Below are 26,531 nucleotides of genomic sequence, written 5' to 3'. Positions count from 1 at the left end.
AAACATTCCAATATCCGGATTATAGGGGTACCAGAAGGGGGAAAGAAAGCCACGAGTGGAACACTTATTTGAACAAATAATAAAGGAGAACTTCCCCAGTCTGGCAAAGAAGATAGACTTCCAGGAAATCCAGGAAGCTCAGAGAGTCCCAAAGAAGTTGGACCCAAGAAGGAACACACCAAGGCACATCAGAATTACATTAGCCAAGATTAAAATGAAGGAGAGAACCCTAGAAGCAGCAAGAGATAAGGGGACAGTCACTTACAAAGGAGTTCCTATCAGACTGTCAGCTGATTTCTCAAAAGAGACCATACAGGCAAGAAGGGGCTGGAAAGAAGTATTCCAAGTCATGAAATCCAAAGACCTACAGCCAAGATTGCTTTATCCAGCAAAGCTTTCATTTAGAATGGAAGCACAGATGAAGTGCTTCTCAGGTAAGGTCAAGTTCAAGGAGTTCATCATCACCAAGCCCTTATTGTATAAAATGCTAAAGGGACTTATCTAAGAAAAAGAAAATGAAAAATATGAACAGTGAAAGGACAGCAAACTCAAAGTTATTAACAACCACACCTAAAACAAAAGCAAACCAAGAGGACAGCTAGATCAGGAGTAGAACCATAGAAATGAAGAACACATGGAGGGTTAGCAACAGGGGAGTGGGAGGAGGAGAAGGGGGGAGAAGGTACAGAAAATAGCATAGAGAGTAGGTAGAAAATAGATGGGGGCAGGGCAAGAATAGTAGGGGAAATATAGACTCTAAAGAACTTGAGACACGTGGTCATAAACTGGGGGGAGGGTGCGGGAAGGGGTGTGCAGGGTGGAAGGTAGTGAAGGGGGGGAATGGGACAACTGTAATGGTATAATCAATTATATATAAAATAAATAAATAAATAAAATTACAGACTACAAAAAAAACTTAAAAAAAAAAGAAAAATGAGCTAATGATTAAAATCTCTCATCATTCTCTCATGGTCTTCAAAAAGAAATCAGCCCTGGCTGGTGTGGCTCAGTGGATTGAGTGCAGGCCTGTGAACCAAAGGGTCACCAGTTTAACTCCCAGTCAGGGCACATGCCTGGGTTGTGGATCAGGTCCCCAGTGGGGGGGTATGAGAGGCAACCACACACTGATGTTTCTCTCCCTTTCTCTCTCCCTTACCCTCTCTCTAAAAATAAATAAATAAAATATTAAAAAAACAAATCAGATCATAACATTTATCGAATAAATTTGTACACTAAAAAAAAAAAACTTCCCAAATTATACCAAGCACCATATTGTGATTTTTGAGGTCAGAAACGGCTGCAGGGCAGATATTTATTTTTTTGACAACTACCAAAGAGAACAATGCAACCGAAGTATTTTTTAAAGTCTGAAATCCAAGCATGGCACTTCTGAACCGGAGGACATGAAGCGCGGCCCACTGGGAAACGGAGCCGGGGCACTGGGAAAGGAGTGCATCTCGGGACCAAGATTACTTAAGGACTGGACTTGGAAAGCTGAGGGACATTCTGCTTTAGTGACAGGACAGCGGAGTTGGGGAGGAGAGGGACGAAGCACCTGTGGCATGTGAGGCATGCAAGCGTGCGAGAAAGAGGACGCCCCGGGAAGGAGGAAGGTGAACGGCCATGGGCTTTTCGTGGAAGGAGCCTGGGAAACTATGCGGGCTCGTCCTTTTCTCTCGGGACCCTCCAGCGGTCCAGCCATAAAGACTGACCCCAACTCTGATCCTTCAACACTGACCCTTCCTCTCCTACCGAGTGGGAAACGACGGCATCGGAGAAGTCTGCGCCGTGTAAACCAGGGCGGGGCAGAAAGAGGGCAGGTTGGCCTGCCAGTGCAGGAGGGCAGAGAACGCCAGACTCCGGTGCACCTTTGCGTGGGAGGAGAGAGCTGGAGGAGAAAGAAGGGGCAGCGCTGTGGTCCTTGAACACCTTTTACTGGTGCCAGGCACGAACAGCAGTTTGCCACTGAGGGGCCTAAACTTCGCTAACCTAATAAAACGGATGAGGTTGTTCTTGGGTTTTGACTAAACTGTTGCTTTCTTTGACCAAACTCAATGGAATGATAAGTCACGTTTCATGACCGAGTCTAGACCAGGCCAGCCTCATGAAAAATTAACAACCTACCTTAAGTTCTCAGAGGAGAGAAGGATGAGTTAGAACAAGAGCCAGCCCCTTCCTATGGTGAGAAGTGACTCTGCCAGATATGACTCTTCTCAGAGTGAGCAGTTATTTGAAGGTGATCCGATCAACTTTCATTTGTCAACCACCTGTTTCTTAGACGTTCGTACACAGATGCATGCACACACACAAGCACACGCACATGCAGGAGACACCCGAAATCAGGTTCATTTCAAAATACATGTTGTGTCAGCAAACTTCTTCCCAGCTAAGGAGGCCACAGGGAGCAGCGCTGCCGAGCAGTGGGAAGTGCAAGTTCTCTCCCGGCAGCTTCTCTCCCTTCTCCACCCAGAACCGGACTACCTCTACCCCAACCAGCAGCAGCTCTATTTCGAGAGACTCTGCTTTCCAGAGTACGTCATAAGAATGAAAAACTGGAGACACCAAGTACACCAATTTGTTCCTAAGCCTACTTTGTAAATCTGAACTTTTCAAAAACCTTTAAGATCAGGGCCTTGGGGGGGAAAAATCCCCGTCATCACTGGAGCAGCATCTCTCTTCCTGGGCACGTACACATTCTTCCTGGCAGGACTTTGAAGCCCCTTACCTGTCATGTTTATTTTCCTGGGCTGCTCTTAAGAGTTCCTGGATGTTTTTGGTGATCTGTTCGGTTTTCCGGATGACGTCTTCGGTGCTGGGGAGGAGGGGGCTAGGGGCCGTGGCGGGTTCTGCTGTATCGGGTACTGAGCCATCACCTTGCCACACCATACTCCTCTGCCTTCCCTTCCTGCTTGACCTGTGAATGTCAAAGAAGATGCTAAATGTAACAGGCGCCCATCAGCTCCTCTGCTTCTAGGAGCCCCTGCACCTGCATTTGTTGAACGCAGCAGCAGGCCGCTTCTGTGGTTTCCTTCGTCCTGCCAGGCAGGGGACTCACGGGGGGGTTTCAAGCAGCAGCCCCAGCTCACATGGAGGCTGCTGCCTTTGCCACGGGGCTGGAAATTATGACTCTTAGAGAAAGGCTGCAGATGGGGAAAGGGAGGCAAGAACTGGAACGGGGAGGGTGTGCCATTATAAAGTCATCCCTGCCCTGACCAGGTAGTTCGGTTGGTTAGAACACTGTCCTGATACGCCAAGGTTTGGGTTCGATCCCCAGTCAGGGCACATACAAGAATCAACCAATGAATACATAAATAAGGGAAACAACAAATCCATGTTTCTCTCTCCCTACCCCCCCCCACCTTAAGTCAATAAATAAAAATGGGTCTGAAAAATAGAAAAGAGGGCGAAGATAATGAAAATAGATAAGAGGGCGTTTCCTGACCACAGCCTGCCAGATCTCTGGTTCAAGAGCCCAACCCCAGGTACACCCTTCCTGCAGATGTACCCCATGTCATCTGGGTCCATGTCATTGGGAGTGTTGTCATAGTCACTTTCAGGTGTGCTGTTCTGCTTCTCCAGTCTGGATGCCTACGAGAGAGAAAAGGTGTCCCCCGTTAGTTCGGAGCCTGAGACACCTCTTGGAAGGCTTCCCCAGGAATCAGAACCTATCAGGCCACATGGCTTTTATGGCCCAGACCTCATCTGGGACAGGGGGCTACCCTTTATTGAAAATTTAGTAAAAGATGAACAATGGATCCAGAAATGGTTTCTTCCCCTTTTGGTACCATTTTCTTCTTAGCTTGGCAGCTACTCCATAAACAGATCCTCGGTACAAACTAACACAGACACACAAGGCGACAGAGCCACATGCAGTCCTCTAAGGAAAATGAGTTTAACTACCCTATCCCGGGAACACATTTAAATAGCAAACACGCCAGTACCTGCACACTCACAGACCTGCCGTGCCGGGAGCTGCCTGCAGATCCTCTAGTCTAACCCCAGGTGAGAAAACGAAGGGTCCATTTGGAAACGATACACCCAAGGCCAGAGTCAGCAGAAAACAGGACCAAGAATCCAGGTCTGCTGGTCTCTCCGGTGTTCCATCCGGGAGCTCTGAGGATCACCGCTGCTCAAAACACGTATGGCTCTCTAAGAGCAACCCTCAAGAGGTGGTTTGTACATGCGACACCAGAAAACCAGCATCGCTACTTCATTGCCACGTTGTTTCTGAACCAAAATGGATTAACCCAGTGTGGCACTTAGTTTCCAGCCACTTTTATCAGTTTTACACCTAGCCCTTAAAATATAATGATTTGGTGCAACTGAGATTTAAAAGAGGAATGCCAAGCATGTCTTGTGTGAATGGCAGCACTGAGTTTAGGGCCTTCTGGGTGACAGAATTTGGAGAGCACCACGTTCCCCTGAAGGGCACTGTATTAGTGCTTAAGTGTTTAATAAAAATGTTTCCCCTTAGTATTTATTTTACCCATAATATTTGAGAAGTTCTTTATCTAGAACAGAAATCAGTAGAAGCCGATTTAAAACCTAAACTGCCCTGGCTGGTGTGGTCCAGTGGACTGAGTACCAGTCCGCAAATCAAAAGGTCACCAGTTCAATCCCCAGCCAGGGCACATGCCTGAGTTGCTGGCCAGGTCCCCAACAAGGGGTGGATGAGAGACGACTCTTGCATATCAATGTTTCTCTTCCTCTTTTCCTCCCTCCCTTCTCCCTCTCTTAAATACATAAACTCTTTTAAAAAATAACCTTAAACTTATTATTTTGCAAAATACAAATCTAAGCTATTTCCAGCTCTATAACTTGAATTTAGTCCAAGTTAATCAAACATGTGACCAAGAAATTTTATTAATGCTGCAATAAAATGTGGCTAAAGATACAGCTGTACTGTTGACCCTTAAAGAATACAGGTTTCACCCTGGCTGGTGTGGTTCAGTGGATTGAGTCCCCGATTGTGAAGCAAAAGATTGTTGGTTTGATTCCCAGTCAGGGCTAATGCCTGGGTTGCAGGCCAGGTCCCCACTGTGGGGGGCACAGGAGGGGCAGCCACACACTGTTGTTTCTCTCCCTCTTTCTCCCTCCCTTCCCCTCTAAAATTAAATGAATATTTTTAAAAAAAGAATACAGGTTTGAACAGCGTGGGTCCACTTACATGCAATTTCTTAAAATATTTTATTTATTTTTAGAAAGAGGGGAAGGGAAGGAGAGAGGGAGAGAAACATCGATGTGTAATTGCCTCTTGCACTTGCCCTACTGGGGACCTGGCCTGCAACCCAGGCATGTGCCCTGACTGGGAATCGAACTGGTGACCCTTTGGTTTGCAGGCTGGCACTCAATCCACTAAGTCACACAAGCCATGGCCACTTACATGCAATTTTTTTAAATTGAGCTGCACAGTTCAATGGACCCACACAGTTCAAACCCTTGTTGTTCAAGGGTCAATTGGTAGTCACACATCGCATTTGCAAAGTGCCCCTAACTGCCACAACTGTTCAAGGGTCAACTGTAAATTAAGGGACCATTTAAACCCATGGAGACCCTATAATTCATCCAAAAGAGTGGCTACTTTAGAGTTAAGTCAGTTTTAAGAAGGTCTACATAAAACCTATTTGCTCCTTCCTGGTAATGCTGCCTGGCTCTCTGAAGGCCCTTCTGTGAACAGGCAAGGCAATCAGCCCCCAGATGGGGAGGCTCCTCATTCACATTACATTTTGCTTACTATCCCCATGGCCTCTCTCTCCTCTCCTAGGGCAAATGCTGCCTTTCTCTGTTTGCTGAGATCTTTCACGTTCCCACGATCATGTCACGCAAATGTTCTGATTGGTCCTGGCCACCTGACACTTGTGCTGGGCTCCTGAAATTTGTACTTTACCCACTCAACTTCATCTGGCAAATAAGTGTTAGCTTAGAGCCATATGGAGGGTTTCAGTTCTGTAAAATGGACTGTAACTTCTAAGATCCCTTTGTTTGTATCTTCTACAGGCGAGCAGTTGTGCCTCACTTGCTGCCTTATTTTGGCCTGGCTTTGTGAAGTGAGCTACTGGCTACGTGAGGTTTACATGGAAGACCAAAGGCGGGCACTGCGTCCGGTGCAGGGAACAGTGAGGTCAGGCTCTTCGGGAGGTGATCTCGAAACGAAAACAAAAACAAAAGCCCGTCTTACCTTTCACAGGGAAGGTCTGACCAATCTTTAAGTTTCTTTTCCTTTAGTTTTTATACACACACACACACACACACACACACACGGCTGCGTGTGCACATGCATACATACACATCTACGTAAATGTAATGTAAAAAATTTGCATTTGAAGAATTATTCTGGAACATTCACCCAGAGCTGCTCCAGTGGAAAAATCTAGAAAAGAGAATTAAGCCCAGAAAATCCCACATTTTTATGATGAATCTTTTTGCACTCCTTGATGTAAACTTGGCGTTTACAAATCCAAGGCACCACCCCCACAATGATCAAAAGTACGAAGTTTCATTTAAACGTTTTAGAAGAGCATATGCGTTATTCGGGGTATGTTTCTGCAACACTGAAAGAGAGGAACGGCAGTCACTCTCCGGGAAATCACATACTTCCAAATGAAGTCCTTCACTGTCGTCAACAAAAACATACGCACAGCATTTCAAATTAGCCAGCATTTAATTTTTTGAAAATCACTGTCAACATGCAGAGGTAAGATCCATGAGTTAAAAGTGCTGCTCTCTCAAAGCTGCTAATAGAGAAGTTGCCGCATAGCGAGCTGGTGCCGGTTCAGTTTGTTTAGCAGATTTGCAATGTTTTTGAATATAGACATGCCATAAAACCTAAACGCATGTTGAAGCTTTCAGGAACATTCAGAACTGTCACTTTAAATGACTTGTTAATTTTGTGGGGAGCTCCGACTCAGCAAGCAGTCCTTGCCGTGATCCCCAAAACTACCAAAACAAATCTTAGGTTTTTAAAAACATTTCAGTGGACAAAAGTTTACTTGACTTATTAAAATTGCAAATGAAATGTTTCATTTCTATTAACTGTCCCTTAGCTTAAATGACATATCATAGTAAAAAAAAATGCAGTTCCATTTAAGAACTTCTCAGAAGACTTGAAGTATAACACAAAGCAAGAATTATTTTTAACAGACTACTTCAAAACTGCAGAAAAGAACCCCCAAAGTGCCTTGATGGGCCATATGGCTCTGGCAGTCCTCCTGATGTACAGGAAATGGACAAAGGCCCACTGCATATCCCACCGTGTCTACAAAGGTGGTCCTGCACCCACAGCCTCCTTCCCTCTTCTCAGCTTGTTACACTCCCCTTCTGTCAAAAAACAAAACAGTGAGTAAGGACCTGATTGCAGACCTTCAAAGCCTGTGCTCTTTCCACATCTCTCCCAGCTTGTCATCATGTCCTCTTCATGCATGAAGTATATTTTAAATTGACAGTGCCTTTGGGAGCAGGGATGTCCCCTGAGTCCCTAGGGCCCTTTTGCTGACTTACCAAACAGTTGGATATGGAGGAGGTGCTTAACAAATACTTGCTGCCTGGCTCTCCTAAAAGGAGCTTGCCTAAATCACGTACTGTTACTGGGAAAGTCATTATACAACAGAAAGATGGACTCGACCAACTGATAAAGAGAGCAGCTTCATACTAGCAGCAGCCAACACCTCCAGTTCCTCCATGTGCTTAAGTTAAGCTTATGCAGCAAAACCCTGGCTTGTCATGTAGGGTGCCAACGTGAAATATGTTTAAGTTAAAAAAATAAAGCATGATTTAGTATTTCAGTTGGTCCACATATACTAGTTTTGATCTGAAAACTGAAGCTCTGAACAAATTTGAGTTTGCCCTAGTACAATATTCAACTTAAACCAGCAGCCAGCTAATTTTCTGATTGTTTAAAATGACAGTACACTCAGAATAAATATTACAGGGTAGATTGTGGATTTTGTTAAATAGTGCACGAAGCAGAGTAACGTGGAGTTAGACAAAAGGGAGGCCGCTTCCTACAGACGTGTGCGCGTGCCCATGCACACTGCTGTGCTCATGACACACCGAGCGGGAAATGCTGCCTCATGCAGGGCAGAGGGCAGTTAGCTAGTGACAGGAGGGACAGGAGGGACGGGAGGACCAGAAACACAAAGCGCCCAGAAGCACGGCCCCTCCTCCAGAGAGCAGACCATTCAGAGTGTACTTAACCCTTCGGGTGCTTTCGTCCCTGGACCAGGAAAGTGTGGAGGGGAAGGAAGGCAGAGACGAAGAGGAGGTCACAAGCGCACTCCTCCCAATCTGAAAGGGGAAAAAGGAACACACTCGGGAAAAGACAAACAACAAAACCCCCACCACCTACCCTGGCTTCTGCTCAGGCCGCTCAGTAGCAGAGTCCTGAAAAGCTCCTCGCTGTTGAGATCGGGGCTGAGATTCCGCTGCAGGCGGCTGGCCGGCACGCTAGCCTGGCCGGCACACTAGCCTCGCCAACACAGATGACCAGCGGCGTTTAATCCCTTACTGAAATGCTTCCCGGAAGTTATTTTAAATTTATAAAACTATTTTTTCTATAAGGGTAAAGATAATACCTAGCATAATTTGTCAAATTTGCTGGTAGTTTAAAAAAATAAATAACTGCAAACAAATATTTGTTTTTTAATCAGGACAGATAATATGAAATGGGAAACTATGAATGATTAAAAGTTGGTATATGTTAACAATCTATTTTTAATAGACATAAAATTAATTTTGCAATATTATGACATTTTTATATTCTAAATGTTTCTAAAATAAAAAAGCACACTATGAAAACTAACAAAGTAGCTTTCCTAAATTTTGTTTTCAGTAATACAAAAATAAGATTCTTAACTTAGTTTAATGACATTCCCACTATACCAAATGCATCAGATCAATTGCTTTAGAATGTTTAGCCCAAACAACTTAAAAAGTCCATTGTAATGGACTCCCAATTACAATATAACAACACTGTAATTTTACCACATTAAAGCTGGACAAAACTAAACTGCGGTTTAATTTATTAGGTTATACATATCCTTTACTTTGGATTTACTCTGGGAATCTTTTGGAAACTCCTATGAAATCTGACTGAAAAATAACTATAACATTAAAAAAGATAAACATTACTATTACTCTAAAAAAAACATAACATCAGTTCAAAATGTCGCATTTTATCAAAACAGAGTTTTAAAATAAACCAATCTGAAAGAAATACAGTGTGTGAAAACTTCACAATACTAATCCCATTATAACATAAGATATTAGTCGCCTGTTACAGAACACAATCTTCAATCTTTGGAATACAAAACTTGTAAAATCAATGTAGAGTTTTTACACCCCATTCCTGTGAAATCACAAAGCCCTGCCTTCTCCACGGAGGGGAGGTGGGGAAGGCAGAAGCTAACTAAGCAGGCACACTGGCCACACATGCAGAAGCTGGGGCTTCCGTACCTACCCCGTGCGTCCAGAGCACAGACGCCACCTGCTCAAGTGGAACCAGCAGAGAAGGTACCTGGGATTCTAAGGGCTCCAGTTTATAAAGTGGCACATACCTCAAAGAAGATGGCACTTATGCTGGTGACCTTTACAATTGGTTTTTGTTTTTGGAAGTGGAGAAGCAAGTTTGTTATAAAAAAAAAAATCCAGCCCTGGCTGGTGTGGCTCAGTGGATTGAGAGCCAGCCTACAAATCAAAGAGTCACTGGTTCGATTCCCAGTCAGGGCATATGCCTGGGGTGAGGCGGGCCAGGTCCCCAGTGGGAGGGTGTGCGAGAGGTAATCACACTTTGGTGTTTCTCTCCCTCTCTCTCTCCTTTCCTCTCTGTCTAAAAATAAATACATAAAATCTTTAAAAAAAATTCCAACACTGGCTGGCTGGGGAAGATATTATGGATACTAGGGAGACAATGGGAAGGAGAGCTGAACAAGAACGAGAAACCCCAGCCTCGCTGGAAAAATTTGGCGAATGGCCCTGCGTGTTTGCAGTGCTTCCGTAATCATCTGTAGAGACATTAATACAGCAAACACGATGACAACGCTCACAGCCCATCTGACACGGGAAGACACGGCAATCTGCAGGTTCAGAAGCGGCAATGCAGGAGTCAGGCGGGACAGTGAATAGCGGAAGCGCCAGTGGTGTTACTTACGTGTGCGGGGAAAGGCTGGAGTCTCGTCCTGTTCTCTTCCGGGTGGTTCGCTTCTCCCATTGGGAGATATGGTTTCTGACCTGATCCCGTCTCGTACATGGACATGGGCCTACTGCCCCGGGCAGACGGACGTCGCTTTAATGAAGAGTGGTTGGGAGTGTCTGTGTGCTCAGGACCAGTTTGCACCTGATAGATACTGGTTGTAGCCTGTTTCCTGAGGTTCGAATTTTCACTCTGGAGTGTTTGAAGCTGAAAGAAATGTTTGGCAGTGGGACTGTGTTTTTCAATAGCAAGCAGAAAGAGCAAACACCAAATAAATGCACAGAACTACCAGCTTTAAACAACAAGAACAGTAACAACTGGCTGAGTTGAAAGTAAAAGGCAACTATAAATGAGAACTCTATCTTTTAGAATGAATGAAATGCAATCAACTCACTTCATCACTGAGGCATGTTAAACAGCTTAATTTCTGAATGTGGAAAAGTTGCAGTTTGGTCTCTGCAAAAATGAAACGTTTAACCACTTAAAATTTGGTCATGGCGGGCCTGGGAAATGTATGCAGGCAGGCTGAACTCTGGATTATCCTAAAGCTGTTTCTAGCAAGAACTGGAGATCATTAAGACACCGCTAAGGTAACTTGCTTTTCAAATGAGCCCTACGCAATTTGCAAATGCCAAAAATGCCGGCAGACACAATGGAAGCAGCACAAAACTTACTGCAGTTGCTGTGCAAAGCAAGAAAGACAGTGAAGTTCAGCTTATGAAAAATCAGATCAACTACTGCTTCCCAAAACGCCAACAAGAAAAATTATGATCAACAAGTTTTTATTACATAATACCCTTGAGGTTCCAAACAATAGAGCACTTTTTAAAAAATAGAGGGAACTGAATCATGGTACGTTTGCTATATTAACATATCACAAAGAAAACTGAAGACCTATTGAACTATGTTAAAATCTTCATCCGAATGCTCCATGCAGCAGGCTCGCTTCCCTCTGGTGATTGGTCAGCTTCCAGTCACAGCCAGAATATGTGGCCTCGCTCTCCTTTGGCTTTGCCACCCAAAATTGCCGCCATGGTGGTGTCAGCTTTAAACACTCTAATCTGCCTGGCGCCACCCCATTTTAGTTAGAGGCTGTCACTTGGAGACCCTGAATGCTCTTTCCATTCCTCGCATGCGGGCTGCTTCACGGTGTCTGATGAATTAGTTTAGAGATCAGCAAGGAATCGTGTTACTCTTTGGCATCTGGCATTTTAAACGCAATTAACTGAGTCCACTTTGCAGAGTGTCCTTCCCCTCCAGCGTTCCTTCATCTTCTGTGACATTTTATGAGCTGGGTGTGGTGTGAGTTCAGCTGTCTAGTCCTTGACAGAGACTGTAAAATCTGACCGAAACCCCACCAAGGCCAAGGCTCAGGTCCGCACCAAACTTATATGCGCCAGGAGATCATTACTTTCTCAATAGCAAACCCATTCAGTGTTAGGAGTTATGTTCAATTTCTATTTATAAAGCACCGATCTGCGAAAAATACACCAATAGTGGCTGCTCCTCTTCATTAATTAGCATCTTTTCCAAGCAACTGTTAAAATGTGAAAGATCAGATACAAATCACGCTACTTTGTCAACTATATATATAAAAAAAGACTTCACCTAACTTCGAAATAAAATCAATACATCTTTGCTGAATAAACATATTCCACATACTTTGTTAATAGCACCAAACTTTTGTGAAAGCCTGACTTGCTGCCTCTGCCAGAGAAACACCCTCACTCCCGAGGAGTTGTCCACCAAGGAATGACAGACTGCCTCTGCACCAGGAAGGCTTTCAGGGTGTAACTCTGATCTGCAATCCCCCTTCCAAAGAAGGAGCAGCTGCGAAGTAACCAGCAGCCACTGAAAATCCCTACATTCCAGGATACAGACAGGCCTAAGGTGCCAGTCAGACTGTATTAGGGAACCTATATCCTGAAGTGAAATGGTCGGGTACAAAGATTGAGGAGCATAACTGATACAGGCCTGTCAACTCGGGACTGGGGGTCTGGTCACACATCTATGTAAAAACCTTCTCTTAGAGTTGTTTAGACAGGCCTTGAAATCTGAAACTTTATCTTAATACTTGTGTGTCTCTGAGACATCCGGTCTGGATTTTGCTTGCAAGTTTTTTGATGAGCACAAGTTCCTGGTCTCAATTTTTAAGAATTTTAGTATTTTCTGAATTTAGAGAGATGTCCTCAGATAAACTTGAATGATGCTTATCTTAGTAAGAACCAGGCTATCCCTTTTTTTGTTTGGAAGGAGTGTAACAGGAAATGAAAAGTTACAGATAATTCATTATTTTCAGAAATCAAAAGCATTTTCTAAGAATTGAGAAAATAATCATGAGCAACAGCAAATAATTTCACTCTGCATTTCTTAAAGAAGCTCAAGACATTTGCTTTCAGAGGTAGGTTATCTCTGGCAATTTCTATAAGTACTAAAAAATGCATTAGAGAATTAAAAAAATTGATGCTTAGCAGGTGGATTTACAGTGGCAAAGTCAGCATGTTTCAGAAAAAGGCACCTCAACAAAATTATTAGTTCAACTACTGGGTCAAACTCTAATTCACTGCACAAAAGATAGCTGAGAAAAGACAAAGGAAGTGCGAGCCCTGCATACGTGGCTCCTGGTCTGTGCTGTTCTCAGCGGCACACCGGCCCTGGGCAGGGCCAGCGCAACACAGATGACCTGTTTGTTTAAAACCTGCCTGATCTGCAGGCACTCCTGTCCCCTTCTGTTTCTAGGCGGTAGAGTCATTTACCTCGAGAGGTCTCAAAAACGATCTAGAACTCAATACTGAGAGACCCCCAGACCGAGCCCAGGCAGGGGCACTGCACGGCACCGCCCTGACAGGCCTTGTGCTAGTTCCACGGCCTCCCTCTAGGGAGCACCGCTGTAAAGGGCCCAGCTGCAAATGGAATGCACCACATCCTCCGTTCCTGATAATGATTCTTTTTTTTTTAAGATTTTATTTATTTATTTATTTATTTATTTATCTTTAGAGGGGAAGGAGAGAGGGAGAGAAACATCAATGTATGGTTGCCTTTCGTGTGTCCCCTGCTGGGAGTTGGCCTGCAGGGAATTGGCCTGCAACCCTGGCATGTGCCCTGACTGGGAATTGAACCGCGATCCTCTGGTTGACAGGCCTGTGCTCAATCCACTGAGCTACGCCAGCCAGGGCCCTGATAATGATTCTGAAGCACTGCTCTTCAAAAGACTTTGTTTTGTTTCTGTTTATAAAATTTCATGTTGTAGGGAGCTAAATGATGGAAGCAGTACCCACAAAGTTTTGGGCAGAATTTAGAACTTTTAAACTTCCTTTTCTAAGAACCCTCATAAAAAATTACATATATAATTCCTACCTTAGGCAAATTACTTGCTACCATTAACCATGGTACTCTCTTACTCTCTTAAAAGGCAATAAACAAGAAAACGCTGAGCAAATGGGGTTGTTTCTTACTAGTGTACAGCTCTCACTAGTCCAAATAAAATGCTTATATTCACTGAGAGCCTGCTGTGGGGAAGGCCCTGCTCCAGACTCTGAAGACCCCATAAATTAGTGGTTAAGTACCAGTGGAAAAGTGGGGATGTGGAACAGGGCTACCAGGGCAGGAGTGAGCAACAACTTAGAATAAGGATGAACAGGGACAGCACCCCTTGCGTGGCGTGGGGTGGGGTATGATGTGCAGTGCTGATAAACACAGGTACCTGTCCAGGGCTTTCATCTGCTCTTTCTAGTACAATGAGCAATGGGGAGAATCGCATCCACGGAGTTGCATCCAGGATCCCAGCAAGCACAGAATAGTGCGAGGGTTACTACAACCGACACAAACACTTAATAGGTTGTATGTTTCTTCTACTGGGAGGCTTGCTCTGGATTTATTTCTTACCAAAACTACTTAATCTGAAATATCCGAATACACACTGCTCCCAAAAAGACAGCTTGGCCCAAAGATTTTTAGGTCTGTTATAATACCTGTTTTCCTTCCCTCTGACCACAAGCATTGCGCCTGGGACTCTTCCTTATTCTATGGGGTTAAAGCGTCAGTCATCCTGGCATTTAGTAGCATGTTACCTTTTTCTGCATAATTCTCAGCTCGTCACTCAAGTTGTTATTCACCTTCATTAGCTGCTGTATCTTGGCCTCAGAAGCCACTAGAGCGTTTTTGACCTCCATAAACTCCTGCACAGTGACTGGTCCATCTGACAAATCTGAATCTAGGCTCTAAAAATAAATTGGGGAAAACGTTCACAATCTGAGAAGATAACATTCAAGACTAAAAGCTAAAGAATTTCAAATACTGACCATGCCAGCTGGATTGCAAAGTTAATCAAACCAAATCAAGGCTTCTGAGGATAACGCAAAAATAAAACATAACGGTGGGGTTATATAATATTTGAAAAATTTGAAGTCGGCACTTTCTAACAGAATTGGCAGTGGGGCTATAAAAAACTCTGACGACTCTCAAAGTGCACCTGTCTTGTCTGCCTTTCCTTGCTTACTCATTTTTCTTTTTTATTCATTCTTTCATTAATTCATTCATTCCAACAGATTTTAATTAAGCATTAGGCCGTGTTCTAGGGGCTTGGGATATATAAGAAAATAAAATAGACAATGCCTATTTCCATGACATTTATATCCAACAAAGTGAGTAACTGTATAGTGTGACAGGCAGTACGTGTGGTGGAAAGTAAATAAAACGGAGAAGGCTAAGGGGCAGGGGAGCCGAAGTAGAGCTGATGGTGGATGCATTACAATTGGACAGTCTGGGGTAAGCCTTCGGTAGGTGAGATGTGAGCAACAGCCTACAGGAGGTGAGCATATTAGTCAAGTGGCTGTCCAGAGGGAGATCGTTCCAGCCACTGGCAGAGCTCAGCTAGAGGGAGCGAGTGTGCGGGGCAGAGAGGCGTGGGAAGCCGTCAGTCCACTGAGGACCCTGTTGTCACTTTCGCTCTCACTGAGCGAACCTGGTACCGCTGGGAGAACTGGGCAGGGTTGTTTCACACAAGTGACCCTTGCTGTCCTCTCCACATTCCCTACATCTGCCAATGGCACCACCATGCTCACTGTCCTGTGAGCTGCAAATTCTCAACACATCTTTTCTAAGTCTAGACCCCCATCTTCAAACATCCAACTAATTGCCAGGGCCTACCTTTTCTATCTTCCTGTTCATCCATTCTCAGATGTTTGCTGACCCCCTCTGTGGGGCAGGTCTGGGTCAAGTCCTGGCAATTCAGCAAAGGGTGGACCAGCCAGACCCCTGCTACCCATTCTCCGGGCTCACAGTCTACCACAGTGACCTCTCTCCCATTTGGACCCTCCCAGCCTTGAAGTGGCCTGGCCAGCTCTTTGGGAATACCCTAATTAGGTTCCTTTCCTCTACTCTCTGACCCTCCAGAACACTCCTCCCAAAACAGAGGATCCCAAATGGCTAGCCATTGCCTCCTGTCCTGCCTAAAAGCTTCCTGGGCTCCGCACTGCCTGCCAAGGTCCCTGCTCTTCAGTCTGGCGTAATGTTCCTTCATGGTGTGACCTCTGCACTCTGCTGCAGCTTTCGGACCCACTCCTTTTGGGCTGCCTCTACACATCACCATTTCCCCCCAGATGCCCCTTCCCACGCTCTCTTCCTAGACCACCCTTCCCTGCCTCTCCACATGCCCAAACCCACACATCCTTTAGGACGCGTTAAGAGCCATTCCATTCACAAAGGCTCCCCTGATACTGCTTTTTAGCACCAAGTGTGTCTCCTTTTCCCACCCACCCCCGTTTACGCTGCTCATGACACGTATCATTATGTGCCTTTGAATGCAGCTCTCTCTGCTCTGAGGCAGTGACAACCTCCCAAGGAAGAAACTAGATCAGACCTCATTCAGGAGCACATCATTCAGAGAAGTCACTCAGTAAACGTGTTGAAAAATGAAACACACCAGTCCCTCCTCATAAGTTTTCTAAAGTCACAACTGCAGCAGGGCTCTGTGATTCAGCAACTGACTCAGGGACCAAGGACCCCCTCTTTTAAAACTATTTGCCTCCCTTGACCTTTGCCTGGCCCAATCTCGCTAGTTACCCGAACTTAACTCCACAGCACTTTCACAGGGCCAGCCTGCAAGAGATTTACAAGGCCAGTGGTTCCGCAGGAGAAAATATTTCTGCGGGAAGCACGGTCTCCCTTTCTGGGCGCCACCTCACCTTCTGCCTGTGTGCCTTGCTTGCAGTGGCTTCCAGGTCCGGGTCTTCATCCGATGCCACACTGTCATAGTCTGGCTGGTCATTATCTTGACTCTCAATACCGTGCTGGTTATTGATTGTTTTTAGTATGAGCTCCACATTATCTATCAATAGAAGCAAATAACTTTACTTCAGGCTTGAAATAAAATACCGCCCCCCCCCAAAAAAACTGTTGGGAGGATTTTTGGATTTAGTCATTTAAAAGACTGAAAGAAAAGGACAGAAATAGCAGTATTATATTAACACCAATATAGAGATAACAGAGCAAGTTATAAACCAGACATACAGCCTCGAACCTACTATAAACTGCATTGAGAGATTTAAGCATCGCTCTCAGTCTCTCACCAAATGTGGGCAAATAATTAGGTGGTTTACGAAGGAGCTACTCAAATGAAGGAAGCAGGTTCCCAAGTTTCTAATCGTGAGATAGAGTATAGCTCCATATTGCGGAGATAAAGCTATACTAAGGCTCGCTGAACTGTGATTAATAAGATAATGTCCAGTCAAGACAGAAAGGCCCTGACTGGTGTGGCTTTAGTGGGGTGGTCGACCTCCTGCAAACCAGGAAAGGGCGACAGTTCCTGACCAGGTCCTGGTTGGGGGTGTGCAAGAGGCAACCTACTGATGCTTCTCTCACACATCGGTGTTCCTCTCCCTCCTTCTCCTCTCCTTCCCCTTTCTCTGTAACTAAAATCTTTTTTAAAATGACCAAAAGGAAAGTGTTAAAGCACCTAGTGTAAAAGCACCTACAAGCTAGGTGCTCAAAGAACAGGCATATTGATATTTAGTTGGCTGGATGCCAGTGAGAGAAAGAAGAAAAAAGAACGACCCAGCAGACACACACACAAGCATGGTCTATAGGGGGCAGGGATGATTTTATAGGCTCTAACACATTTTGAATGAAGAAGAATACAAATTATCCAAGCCTCCAAGCCTCTCCAATTTCTTTCACGCAACTCAAGCTAACCTCTAACTTCCAATACCATTTCTGGATATTTTGATGGACAATATCTGGATAATAAATTATGGTTATGTAAAAGGAATTTAATTTTTTAAATTAATATTTAAAGTATACACATCACCTGATTAAAGAATAAAGATTTGACACAGAAATTTTGAAACTAATGAATCACGTACAGCCACTGACAGTTGTTCTATGCCCTAAGCACACACACACAGTCGTTATTTGCAGGAGTTACGACCTATAAAGTTGCTGTGAAGGCTGAATTATCAAATACCAAACCACTGTTCTGAATGGAAACACAGGGATAGGTTTCTGCAAGTCTCTGGCACAACCTTGTTTTACATGTGTTGTGTTTAAAGACACCTTTATTTTATTTTATTTTTAAAGCTTTTATTTACTTATTTTTAGAGAGGAAGGGAAGAGGGAGAAAAACATCAATATGTGGTTGCCTCTTGCACGCCACCTACTGGAGACCTGGTGTGCAACCCACACATGTGCCCTGACTGGGAATCTAACCGGTGACCCTTTGGTTTGCAGGCTGGTGCTCAATCTACTGAGCCACGCCAGCCGGGGCAAGACATCTTTAATATACATTACTGATTCACTAGCACTGAACTCCCAAACAACAGCACTAGAACTCATGCCTAAATGAAGCTTATCTAAGCAACAAAAAGAACAAAAATGTGAAAAATATATAACACTAAATAGATCTTGAAAAGACACTTGTTTACAATATGAAAGCTGAGACAAAAGGCAAAGCATGGCCTTATTCGATCTCAGCTGGGAACATGTGTTTTTGGTGACTCAAATTTCTGGACATGCTGTACATGTCTACAAATTACCATGGAAGTGCTGTGAGCACTGATTTAAAGCTACAAACACATGTTAGTGAACCGGTGAATTTGCAAATACAGAACCTGTGAATAAAGAGGGATGATTATATATTCATATTCACATCTGGTATAGCCACTTGTACATACGTATGTATATAAATTTATTCCTTACAAAGTTGGGATTATGCTGAACCTTTATTTAAAAAATTATTATTTTATTCTGTCATTACATATTCTCTGAAAAAGAAAGTTTGTGCACTATTCAAATGTGGGACTAAATGTTTCTCTATTATTGTTTCTAATGTTTTCAGTGTTATAGATTATTCCCCCTCAGTTAACACTTAGAAGTGAAACCATCAAATCAAAACAGCATCCACTTTGACGCCCCAAACTTACGACGAAAGGACTCTTATCACTGCACCTTCACCAAAGTCTAACAAGCTTTCTTAGAACTTGTTTATTCCTGGCTGAACCAGTAAAAACAAGAACAATTGTCAGTGAATAAGTACTTACTGTGGCTGGGGAATGTGTTGTTGACTGAAAACTTAATTTTTATCATGTTATTGCTTCTGTTTAAGTGTTTTACAATAAAATGCATTATTTTTATTTAAATTTCATGTACTGATTTTAAGGGGGGGTGAGAAATAGAAACTGATTTATTGTTCCACTTATGCATTTATTGGTTGATTCTTACATGTGTCCTGGCTGGAATCAAACCCATAACCTTGGCATATGGGGACAACGCTCTAACCAACTGAACTACTTGGCCAGAGCTGTATTATTTTTATAATTAGGAAAAATGAGGATACAGTTTGGGGGCTGAAAGAGACATGTTCCTAAGCATGGAGACAGGACCCCGAGCTGCTGAGCTGGACTGAAGAGAGCACCCCAGAAATAGGCACTAGGTGCTCTCTCCACAATTTTATACCACAGGAATTCCCACTGCAGACACCCAAAATTCATAGCAGCAAATTTTAAACATCTACAACTCAGTTGTGTAGCTCAGCCACAGCGGATGGACTGCAACTGCAACTGCAACCCAGAGGACTCGGTTTTGCAGCCGAGGAGCCCTGAGAGCACAGCTGACGGGCTGGGGCTGCTGCTGATGGAGGGACGGTCCCCTCCAACAAAATGGGGTGACGGTCCTCTCCAATGAAACGCGGTGACAGTCCTCTCCAACAAAATGCAGCGACACTTCTCGCCAACAAAAGCACGGACAGACTCTGGTGAAGCAGCCAAGGAGGGCCCCCGTGAGCAAGTAAACTGAAAGTGCCCTTCTTCAGCACCGGGGACATTTTTCCTCCACATCCACTTTCTCAGACTGAACTGTCTCTACTACTTTGGGGTGAAAACTCCTGATAAAGTCACTTTTCATTAGAATTCGGTCATCCATGTTGGTATGAGATGGAATGCAGAGTTTTGGGGGGGAGGAGGGGAGGGGAAAATGGTCATCCCTCCAAAATAACTATTATGGAAACACAGGAACAACATGTAAAGGACAGTAGTGGCAGCTTTTAGGAAAATGGAGCAGAGAAGAGCTGCAAACAAAGCTTATTTATTTCCAATAAACATATTTTAAAGGTAGATTAGGAAGAAAAGAGAGCTTGTTAAGTACTTTAACAAGATCTATGTCAGACTTTTGGGTTAATTTCCAGATGCAATTCTACAGGAATAGAGCTGGGTGACTCAAGAGGAAAGAAACCACACACATATTTGAAGAGCAGTTAGGAACGCTGAAACACAACTTACCAGGGCTTCAAGAGGCAAACTTTTGGTCACAACATAGGACTGATAAAACTTAAAGGCTTTAACTAAGCTATTCTGTTGATGACTGCTCTAATTACTTGATAACTTTAAATCTAACGTATCAAATTTAGGAGGCCAAAGAAGCAAACATTTAGAGGTTTGAAGCAGTTACCTTTTGAACTAGAGAGAGGACTGCCTTGCTGTCTCCTCTTGGCATCACTGAGAATGTCAATAACCAGCGTGGCAAACTCATGGGCGTTAAATCGAGCTAATTTCTGTCTGCCCTGGGGGTGAAAAAATAATTGGAAATACTCCCAAATGTAAAAACACACGATAAATATTCACATACAAGTAGTGGGACTATTGTTAGACTTAAGCAAAGGCCTTCTAGTGCGATAAAGGTATCATCAATCATGGCCACAACTGAACCGAACATTAGCATTTCCTTGCAGTCAGTTTAAAACCATTTATGTAAGACAACTATATAACATTTAAGTTCTCACAATGCATATTTATTTTGGGGAACAAAAACAAAGCGGTTGTACCTCAAGCTTTTTTTCTAGTATCAAGTCAGTTGGGAAATAGACCTAGCAATAAAAAATTAACTCGGAGGGAAAATTTTAAAATTTCAAATTAAACAAATAATAGTCTAGAATACTGCTGGACCTCCATCATTATTTAGAGCCATTAATCCATAAAAATACCATCCTAATTTAATCAACTTGATGGGTACTGAGGCTGTTTTTAATGCTCTATTATTACATACAGTGCTTCAATGACAACTGCTGTGCATGAATCTTTGTATTTTTATAACATATTCCCAAACAAGGAATCCCCCTGTGAAAGGATGGGTACTTAATTTTGAGGTTAACAAACTGCTTTTCTAAAGTCTGCAACAACCTGAACTCTCATCTGCAGCATGAGAAAGCCCACCTTACAGTCTGGAGTCATCCTTACCACACACTTTATCAATCTGGCTGATGAAACTCACTAATGCCTTTAGGTGGCTTTCTTGGATCACTGATGAGGTCGAACATTTCTTCATATGTGAAGGCCATTTATATTTCTTCTATGAATTGTTTGTGTTCTGGCCCAGGCATCTATTTATATCTACTATTTTTCTTATCAGTTTGTGAATTTTGTGTGCATATAAAGGCTATCAACATTTGACACAATCAAAAAATTTGAAACACCTCTCCTGGAAAAATAAAATACCAAGATATCAGCTATTCTGGAAATACCACAACTGGTTACTCTTTGCACTTAGCCACTTGCCTGGTTCCGTGTTGACGAGTACTCAGGATTGACCGGAAGGAAGGGGACGACAGTCGTCTCGGTCACCAGGGTGCTGTGGTTTTGTGTGGCAAGCCAGACTAGCCAGAGGAAAGAGCCAGAGATAGAATCTCATCACCATGGGTACACCACTGCTCCTGAGAGCTGCGGCCCCCGCCTTCCCAGGGACTCAAGGAAGCACACTCCTAAGCCAACACACACAAACATGAATGTTCACACATGTGTTATCGGGACAGCAGAAATTGGGCAAGTGGAACACTCAGGCTGGCAGTTTGTCACTACCCACTTATAACAAGCTCGCTAGATAAAGCCACATGTGAAGTCACCTGCGTCAGTCTCTCGTCTGTCAACTTCATCGTATACATCCATGGCAAGTTCTTCAAACAAATGATTATTTAGCTGAAAGTAAAAAAAAAAAAAAAATACCAGGAATACAAGGACAAGAATTAATATTAGCAGAATGAGTGGGGACTGTGACTTATTCACCCTTTTATCTCCAATCTTTTAACCCAAAGCCAGTGCTTAGTGAATACCCACTGTAACACAGTAACCTTTACAGAACAGTACAGATCCACCAGAACTGTCTGCTTCCTAGAGCAGCCTCATTCCTCCACGGTGCGCAGACAGGGCTGTGTCGTAAGGGAGGTAAGAGGCGTCTACAGCATGTGTCTCAAACACAGGCTCCAGTACTCCACCCTGTGGGTGGTATCACCCTTATGTCTCCTCTTTTGCTCTTGAGAATGTTTGCCAGTGCCCCTAAATAAAACAGGCCATAAACCCTAGGCAGGATAAAGATGCCAAATCGTGGCACTTTGAGAGGACAGAGCATGCCATTACACAAAAATACCACCAGCCCTTGGTTAAACCCCTTTGCCACCTTTCTCAGCAGCAGCCCGCCGCTCCCCAGAACGGAGCATCCCCGACAGACAGCAGCCTGGCTGTCCAGTACGCGGTGCGGGGCCGGCCAGCAGAACGCTCCCCACACAGACCAGGTGCCTGCCTGGCAGCAACCTGGCCAGCCAGGGTCTTCCCACCCCAGACGAGGCTGAGCCCCTGCCAGGGTGTCGTTGGCTTCCTCCGGGTGTTTTTCCTCATAAAATGCACCCTGTCGCTTGATGGCTGTTACTTTGTAATTGACTGCTTCCCATTCTGTGAGAGCAGACGGAATCTCTACTGTGTCCCACACGTCCACAGGCAGTACCTGTCACGGAGGTGGGGGCTCCGCTCATGTCCAATCACACACTGACCACATGGGTCTCATACAGCAGTTTTAAATGCTGGCTACACAGACCTCATGGGAACTCATTAAAATGGGTACAGACATTGTTAGGTGAAAAAAAGCAGGTATAAAGTCTATGATTATGACAGAGATTCAGTGAGAATATATGTATCTGAAACAAGAATTACAAGAAATATACCGAAATATTGAGCCTGAATCTATTACAAGTATGGTGGACAGGATGATTCCCCTTCTCTATTTTCCAAATTTTCTCTACTGTGGTTACATCACACTTATAACAAAGTAAGTTCTAGATAAGGTGATGAGGATTGGAAACTTGAATTTGCACCTTAAATATCTAGTCTCTTGCCTCTTAGGAGCTATAAGCCAATGCTGTTGCCACTAACGATAACTACAAAGCAATACTGAATGAGGGCTTACATCCAAGGCACGGTGTTAGTATCTATGCAACACTCACAACGCCTCTGTGAAATAGAAACGGCTATTATTCCACTTTACAGATGAGGAAATTGAGGCACAGAAGTTAGTAACTTACCTAAAGTCATAGAGCCAGTAAGTGACAACTGGTCTGAGATCCAAGTTTAAGTCTGTCACAACGTTTTAACATTTCCTAACTCAAGGAATACATTCGTATTATTATATTTCTCCTAGCTTTTCAGAAGGGAGGGAGGGAGGAAGTACGTAGGTAGAGATGGAGGGAGGAAGGGAGATATTGTGGGATAAACACTGAATCGGCACTCAGAATACGCCGTGAGGTCTCCTCCTTCTCACCCGTAGGGAGCAGACCACAGGCCGTGGTCAACAAGAGCGGCAGCAGCCCACCCTCCCTGCGAGGCCCTGAGTGGCCACCCCTGCTGCGCCGTCATCTCCCGTCCTAGGAGAGGAAACCAAGGCAGAGAGAGAGGCCAAGGAGCCTGTCGGACCTGAGACCCGCACCTGACCAGCCTGACTCAGAGCCCGAGTTCCGAGAGCTGTGTGCAACCTGGCCCCAGATATCCACCTAGTGCCTGCCACGTGCTACAGCCACCACAGAGGTTTCAAACCCCCGCTCTCATGCAGCTTTCAGCCTAGCAACTGTACGAGACTAAAAGGAACTTGGGTTTTATCTATGGTGTTGGAATTATTTAAAATAAAAACAGGCTTACATACTACAAGTAAGTAAAAGGAAATCACAGGACATTTAGTGCTACCTGACTGTAAAACTTACATTCTTAACTACATGACCTCCATAATTTAAGAAAGGCGATGAAACCCAGACACACAAAACCGTAGGTACAAACACAGAGACGCCAAACAAATCTCACAAAATACATTTATTTCATATTACAGTTGAATACTTGTAATGATATATTCATTTTATGTAATATATAGTGCTTAATATTATGTGACATTCTAGTAAAGAGGCCTCTGTGAAAGGGGAATGAAGAGGAAGTAAAAAATCATGGGAGTTGCAATTTCAGTTGGGCTTTGGGAAAACGACTACTTACATTGTGAAGGTGGTCAGATTTCAGCTGCCTGACCAGTGAAAGGGATGGAAGCTGGGAAAGGAGAATGCTACAGGAAAAAGAGGAAAAGAGGGTTCCTGAAAGAGGACTTCCAGGTGGCAACTAATGGCCTGAGAATGCTAAGCCACAACGAAATATCTGCACGCACGCGCACGCACACACACACACACACACACACACGTGCACGCAGGAAGCAGATGGGAAGCAGGGCGGGAACTGCAAGGTGAGAGGTGGATATGCCCTCACAGTTACAAAAGACTCTTGGTTGGGGTCCAGAGAGCAATGAGAACAGCTGGGGAGTGTGACCTGGTGGTTAAAACAGCTGAGGAAGTGTCATGGTGGAGCTTTATTTGTGGGACTAAACAAAGAGAAGTCACTCCCAGAGAGGCAGATTCCTGACTAAGCCTGAGGTGGGCAGGCTGGAAAGAAATATTCACATTAAAGTGAGGTTTGACCTGCAGAACTGGGCAAACTCTGAGCACTCACCCGTGGCAAAACCACCAGCTTTTAAAAGCATGAATTTATACAGCTCTGATGGAATGGCATAGGACACGCAAGTGTTAAAATGGTACGTGCGGTTCCAGCACCTGCTTTTATCAATCTCTAGCATTGTATAAGACTATAGGAAGTAATCCCAAGAACTGTGTCCCACTTACTCATTTACATTGGGAGAAACAAGGAACTCTTGCAAGGAGAAACAGCTTCCTAATGTCAAAGGAACAGTCTTCACATTTACAATGACTGAGAAAAATGGCATTATTTGAAGCAGATCCAATAAACTGCATACACTGAACTTAATAGTACTTCTAGTCTTCACTGCCACACACTCAATGGTCTGCTTCTGACTCAACAACATCTGAGAGTGTGAAACAGCCCAGCTGGTACAATGGGTAACGAGACAAAAACAGGTATTCACAGGGTACAGTTCCCGCACTGGAGTTCACTAGGAAATAGATACTCACAGACTGAAGTTTCTTCTTAGCAGCTTTTGCCAATTCAGATAAATCCAGGCTGCTAAGAAAATGTACAAAGCTAATAAGGACATAAATAAAATCATCTGCATGAGCTCTGTAGAAGGATCTGAGGATCCTTCTAGCCAAAGGATCACGATACTAATTAAAGTTCATGACATGATCAGAGCCAAAAATCAATAGCTCAATAGACTCTATGAGGAAACTTTGAACAACTTGGTGAAAGTAACTCCTTCTAGAAATAATCATGTATTATGGTTAAAAGGCAAATCATTGCCTACTAACTAAAAGACAAAAGCTAATGTGGAAAGCCATAACTCTTGAAGTATTAACAAAAGCATGACAGAATACCAAAATGGCAGAATGTGAAGAACCAGAATGGTACGATTACATCTGGAACGGCAATTAACCATTTCATAAACTCTTGACAGTATCTGTGCAAAGATAAATTAAGGGTTCATTCCTGTAACCTTCGACTCATCTGACCTTACAGACCAGGTTGCAGATTATAGCCCACACTTTGTTTTTAGCCCAGGAGCTAAAAATAGTGTTTGCATTTTTAAATGGGTGGTTAAAAACCAAAGGAAGAGTGTTTCATAACTTGTGAGAGTTACATATGAATTCAAATTTCAGTACCCCAAAACAACATTTTAATGAAACAGGCACGCCCTTCACTTACGTAGGGTCCCAGGATACCTTCATCCACAATGGTGGAGTCGAGCAGTTGTGACAGAGGCCGCAGAGCCCACGAAGCCTAAACTATTTACTGTCTAGCCTTCCACAACAAAAAAACTTGCCAATCCCTCTTATAGACAAAGATATAGTCTTTTATGGTAAAGGAATAGTCTTTGAATATAATCCATAGATAAAATACACTGTCACAACGGGCTACACTGACAATATCATTGACTCCAATTTTCTAATTAGTAAATTTGTTACTTGTGCTCTTTCAAACTTAAGTTTTATACAGTGGTTTACTTACAGCCGTCTTATTTCCAAATTGTATAGCCATAAAAGAGAAAAATGTATGGGCTTTGTTAAACACATAATATTATACACTTAAACACTATACAACCAAGGAAATACTAGTGACAGATAAAATTGGTCTTTCAATGACCTTACCTGTCGGCCATTTGAGGTATTATAAAGTGCTGTCCATTTTTGTGATCTGAAACAGAAACCAAGCCAAAGTTTTGTTCACATAAATACTGGAAAGATCTGTAAAGGAATATCACCATTATTTTCTCAACTTATGTGTTGCACTTAGTATCTTCCTATCGTTATGAATTATGTGTGGGAACAGAGGTTGCCAGGTTGGCTACAAATCCCCGAAGATCTGGCCAGTGGCAAGGATCGTAAATACTCATTTCCTTCTGGTACCAAAGCCCAGACACCATTCAGCAGAAAGCCTACGGTCACCCTATCCTTATGCTTTGTTCATCCCCAGTATAACCGATGACTTTCAGGCATGGAAAGAACACTGGGGGAGCCGAATTAGCTCCGAGTAGCTTTCCATTAGCTCTCCATGCGGCGGGGGTGGATCTTCCTTGAGCTTTCGAGGCCCACCTT

At 43.7% G+C, this 26,531-nt stretch overlaps 1 protein-coding gene across 12 annotated transcripts in view; it reads right to left on the bottom strand.

Moving 5' to 3' along the window:
* GIT2 (GIT ArfGAP 2) overlaps positions 1-26,531 on the bottom strand; it is a 47,918-nt gene that overhangs the window by 8,421 nt on the left and 12,966 nt on the right. For 2 of the 12 annotated variants that reach the window (XM_037052284.1, XM_037052285.1), the window contains exons 8-19: positions 26,085-26,130; positions 25,945-25,950; positions 24,954-25,005; positions 21,573-21,645; positions 21,229-21,326; positions 20,126-20,237; positions 16,372-16,514; positions 14,257-14,406; positions 10,145-10,393; positions 8,194-8,283; positions 3,506-3,588; positions 2,726-2,914 (exon numbers count right to left, since the gene is read on the bottom strand). In XM_037052284.1, coding sequence (XP_036908179.1) covers positions 2,726-2,914; positions 3,506-3,588; positions 8,194-8,283; positions 10,145-10,393; positions 14,257-14,406; positions 16,372-16,514; positions 20,126-20,237; positions 21,229-21,326; positions 21,573-21,645; positions 24,954-25,005; positions 25,945-25,950; positions 26,085-26,130 — 1,291 coding nt within the window. Of the gene's footprint in view, positions 1-2,725; positions 2,936-3,505; positions 3,589-8,193; positions 8,284-10,144; positions 11,724-14,256; positions 14,407-16,371; positions 16,515-20,125; positions 20,238-21,228; positions 21,327-21,572; positions 21,646-24,953; positions 25,006-25,944; positions 25,951-26,084; positions 26,131-26,531 lie in introns of those variants that run through there. The other 10 variants (XM_037052283.1, XM_037052293.1, XM_037052282.1 and 7 more) reach the window with 9 other exon arrangements.

This window comes from Sturnira hondurensis, unplaced genomic scaffold (assembly GCF_014824575.4).
Source record: "Sturnira hondurensis isolate 20B ecotype Veracruz unplaced genomic scaffold, ASM1482457v3 Scaffold0007406, whole genome shotgun sequence".
In the NCBI taxonomy this organism is placed as follows: Eukaryota; Metazoa; Chordata; class Mammalia; order Chiroptera; family Phyllostomidae; genus Sturnira; species Sturnira hondurensis.
This window is presented reverse-complemented; position numbering and strand designations above follow the sequence as displayed.